This window comes from Buceros rhinoceros, unplaced genomic scaffold (genome assembly GCF_000710305.1).
Source record: "Buceros rhinoceros silvestris isolate BGI_N320 unplaced genomic scaffold, ASM71030v1 scaffold11161, whole genome shotgun sequence".
Classification (NCBI taxonomy): Eukaryota; Metazoa; Chordata; class Aves; order Bucerotiformes; family Bucerotidae; genus Buceros; species Buceros rhinoceros.
The window spans coordinates 30197-35056 of record NW_010396020.1 but is presented as its reverse complement, the minus strand read 5'-3'; the positions used below and the strand labels follow the sequence as shown (position 1 = coordinate 35056).

Genomic DNA, 4860 nt, shown 5'->3' with positions numbered 1-4860 from the left:
TTCTCCTTTTCCTCCTCAAGGAATAAGACTGCTTGAGAAATGATCCTCCAATACAATAAAGAATAGCTGTTTGTACTTTAGGAATGAGGAAGTGAAGCCGTGACCATTTAAGGGAATGATGTTTTTCAAAAACACATTTAAGGCTTAGAAAAAGTAATTGAAGGACTCTGTGGCACAGCAAGCATCTGAAGGAAGGTCACACATCGTGTCAGCTTCCTGCCTTCTCCGTTTGTAAAATACTACAAAAGGGACTTGAAGCCACTTCACCCAGTCAAATTTTTAAGTTAAATATTTTCTCAGGGTTAATTCACAGTTGCCTCTTAGAAAATACAAGTAAAAGCTTCATGGCTTCAGCATCTCCTGTAAGGGGGCAAACCTCCCTCTGTGCAACACTGAGGAGGGTTTCCTCCTAACTAACTCACTTGAATCAGTTAGAAATTAAGCATCTACTCTACGTCAGCCATCAGGTCCCCTCGATGGTCAGTGATGAGAAAGGCGTGTCCAGAAGGCAACAACAAACAGGCGTGGAACTTCTTCCCTTTCCTTAAGATTTTGTTTGTGTTCCTTTTGCTTGGTAACAATCAGCCAGCTGGTTTTCCGAGTACCAAAACACACAGCGCAGTAATTCACACCCAGACAAATAATACTGTGAGTGCTGCCTGGCCCATTGGGGTACCAGGGCATGTGCTTGGTGTGATGAAAAGGAAGATTTTTTTTTTTTCATTGTGAGCCAGGAGAAGCTCTTCAGGGCCTATGTATTTACATCCAAATAAACATCAAGTGAGACATACCCTCCTACCAATCAGAAAGTGTCTCATCCTACAGAATTTATCACTTTATCATATGTTCAGAAAACCAAGTTTGTATCTATCTTCATCAGATGATAAACCAGGCACACAGAAGCCCACTATGTCGTATTAACTTAGTTTGGTGATAGAAATAAATACACTGTGACAGTTTTAGCAGCAAACAGGTCACTGTCCCCTACGATCCAAATGCAGGTTGTTTAAAAAAACAAAACCAAACAAACCGTCAGACAGATAGCTTAGTTTGCGTGACTTTTAAGTAGGAAAGGGTAGTTACTGCATTAGATTTTTGTTGTTAAATTCTGACTCTTGGCAATGAACTGTCACCGTACACCTATGCTGTAGCCATCTTTACAAAACCTGTGCGTTTGCGGACTTCCACACCTTTCCTAAGCTGACGGACACCGAGTCCTTCTTTCCAAACCTTTGCACCTTCTGACCATGGGTAAGTTAGTTCTCCAAAGTAGAAGTATTTCCAGGAAGGAAGAGGATGTGCTCTTCAGCCTGGTGGTGGTCAGACCTCAATTTCGGAATGCTCCCACCCTGCTTGCTTTGCTAATGAAATTCTTCAGGAGGTCATGGTCCATTTCTGCAAAGCCTTGAGTTTGTGTAACAACAGTTAAATGGTTTATGCAAAATCTGAAGCAAAATTCTTCCAAGTCCTAGGAACAAATTGAGGTAATTTGTAATATGAATGACTGAAAGCAAAATTATTATTATTTTGCAGTTTCAAGTCTGTAATTTAGCTAGCAAAGAATATACGAGGTTGTTCACATTACCAGTCCCTTTTATGATCAGTTTAATTAGATCACGAGTGATAGGATTAAATTTGCTCACATAAACTATGGAATAAACCCATTCTGAGAAAACAGGAGTACCCACCCAAATCGACTCTAGAACTCCATCAATCACATTTACTGAGCTCATTAGGAAAGTTGTTAATAAGTGAAACCATCGATTTTCCCCACATACAACCACTAGAGCATCAGTAACTCCTTTCTTTTCCTCCCTCCACTGAATTCAGCGGTGGTCCTGTGAAAAATGGCAGAGACCCTAGTCCTGCTGAAAATAAAGACAAGATATGATGTAACATTGGATGATGCTCACTGAACACAAACTGGATGTTAGGATACATGTGTCTTTCATGGCGAACCTAAGAATTGTGTCCCTTTTCTAGGAACATAGCAGAAGTGGTTCTGTCTTGTCTTGGTCCAGCTGTAACAGGATGTTCAAATGCTCAGCACAGGACAGGTATAGGCCACTAAGCCATACAACCACGATTCCACACTGCAGATTTTGCCCACTCAGACTCCTCACAACAGTGGCAATCCTCTCCATGCACTTTAGCAGGTTCCTATGCAACAACTTGCTGTTGAAGGAAAAGTTTTGACCTTCTGAAGCAAGCGGAGCTGGAGCCAGCAGCAAGGCGAGTCTATAGATCATGGATCATACTGCCCGTGTAGACTCTTCAAGGGTTACAGCACAAAGAGGTCTCTTATTTCCTGCCAGTTTTATTCTATGTTAACTACACAAACACTGCAGCCAGGAATTAATAGTATTAGCAGAATACCTGTGTATTTCCCTTTTCCTGAGATTGAATGTTTCAAGTCTATTGCCCCTGTCAAGATGTAACTAAAGCTTTAACAGAGGCAAAGGAGCAAAAAATAACCTCTAAAAGGGCAGTAACAATGCACAGAAGTAAATTGTATCTCTCATCAAAAAATACTGCAAAAGCAGGAAAAGGAATGAGAATAGAAGAAATAAAAACCACAGTAGAAATAAAAAAAATTTAGATGATCAAAGACACTGATAGTTTAAGTTTCTGAAATGTTACTACCAGAACCTGCGCAGCTTTACAGTCAATGTGTGAAATTGTACACTGAAGAAAATGAACAGCAGCTGCCTCTTCTGGTACTGCTCTGTAAGGAGGACAACAGATGTCATAGAATCCTGATCACTATTTTTGCAGTTTCAAGAAATACTGGATTTTAATCCTGTTATATAGAAGATGATTAATCTAAACTTTGCTACAGAGTACAGTAGAAATATGCTTTAAAATAACTTGCAGCAACAACTCTGTACATTCTGAAGATAGGACAAAATGTTTTCAAGCATTTTTTAATCCTAACAGATGCATACAGTAGCCAAGTCAGTCCTCAGTTAATCTGATACATTAATGGCAAATGACACAGCACTAAAATCTTTCCCTTGCAGTGTTCACATTTAATGACAAAAAATTGAATTAATTATATCTTTCCAAACCTCCAAAATATTATCCCTCTCTCATAACCCTTTGGACAGTTTTCTACTGATGTGCTGATACACCGCACATGATTCTTAACCAACTTTTACTATATTAATGTAGTTCTCTAGAAGACCCCGGCTTACTTCATGACTCCTTGAACAGAGACTATCCCACGTCTTTGACAAAGAAGTCTTTGCTGTCCTTCTCTGAACCAATTCTACTACATCCTTTTCTGAGCTGTGGCTGTAGGGAGGGGGGCAACAATGCACTCCTGAGTCTGGCACATGCTGCAACCAGGGCAGACGAACCAATTCATCTGGTGATTGTGTTAAAGTACCACCTGCTTTGAAAGAACACTGGCTATACGGATTAAAACGCTGAATCATAGAAGGAAGAGGAGGATAATATATTTAGTCATCTAGCCAATCCCTTTTATTATGTTTCAACCATTATAAACTTTAGTACTTTGTCCAGGCTAGTTTTACTACTTCACAATACACCTAAATGTATCTTTAACTACTTCACCTGACACAGGTCACTTAAAGGTATTTCTACTTTGAAGGGGTTCAAAACCGTTGAAAAGCTTGTTAGAGGAGAAACTCCAGAGTAAAGTTTTAATGAAAACTTCCGCTGTCAGCAGGATCAAATCATTAGGTCCTCCCTTCCTGTCCAGTCTCCCCTGATACACTGGCCTTCTGCCACCACACCACAGTGAAAGTACAGCTCCTCTTTGCTTCAGCAGTTCATGCCTTCCGTTACCAATACCTTGGTTACAACCTCCTTGTAACCGGCAGCTGACATTCTCGTTATCTACTAATCTGATGTTATACCCTCTCTCAATTTACAAAACTGACTTCCAGCCTCCTCTTTGCAGCTTCTACACAAATTCATCTCATCTAGTACACTGCCTCCATACAGCCCAGACTACTGCACCATTTTAAAATCAGGTTTTGTTTCAGTCCCTTCTTTCTACTTGTTTTCTATATCTGGAACTGTTTATCAATCCATCACATTACACTTCTAGCTTCTCCTCCTTTGAAACTTCATCCTGCATTTCACAGCCAGGCAAAAGCAAAACACCAAGTATTTTTAAAAACCATTTTTACCAGCTACGTATTTTGGCTCTACTAATAGGTAATCTTCTATTTGGCTATATCAGTTTTATTCTTGTAAAGCAGAAGAAATCTGGAAGAGAAAGATGAGGACTTCCCAACTAAGATGCTCAGTTATAACAGCAGCTACTAAGTCTGTTGTTACGCAGACTTCTTGAATAATAAAAACCACGACTACATTATTTCCACAATCAGCACAGCACTAAGAATTTGCAAAAAGGGAAAATGCCTTTGAAAGTATTTGTCTGTTTACAAAAAGAGCACTTGCAGTACTGCTGATAACAGGCTGAGTGCTAGTGAAACATTCCAGAGCCAGATGACAGGATATGTGGAGAGGAATAACAATAGGCAATTTGTTGTATGTCAGCAGGACTTATTGTAAACAACAGGCCAAAAGCGTTGTTGTTTTTTTTAATATAAGCACAAGTGTAAATAAGGAGAGACTTACAGGTAAATTCTCCCACTGCCTGTAAAAGGCGGTACCAGAATGACTGTACCAGACACCAGCAGACACAATGAGAACTTGGGCGGAGAACTCCGGAAGTGAACAAGCAATGCAAAATCCAAAGGTGGAGAAATAAATGGCAGTGAGAAATTTGCATGTGGTGCCGTGCCCAGTGACAAGGCAGGAAGCAGATTAAGAATCCTGACTCACAGGTGCAAGGCAAAAGGCCAGGAAAAAAAACCGCCAGTGGCT

The 4860-nt window shown here is 40.1% G+C and overlaps 1 protein-coding gene across 1 annotated transcript in view; it reads right to left on the bottom strand.

Moving 5' to 3' along the window:
• Window positions 1-1292: 1292 nt before the first annotated feature.
• Window positions 1293-4860, bottom strand: part of RCBTB2 (regulator of chromosome condensation (RCC1) and BTB (POZ) domain containing protein 2) — a 23230-nt gene continuing 19662 nt past the window's right edge. The window contains exon 12 of the mRNA XM_010145756.1: window positions 1293-1468. Coding sequence (XP_010144058.1) covers window positions 1328-1468 — 141 coding nt within the window. The 3' untranslated portion in view covers window positions 1293-1327. The remainder of the gene's footprint in view (window positions 1469-4860) is intronic.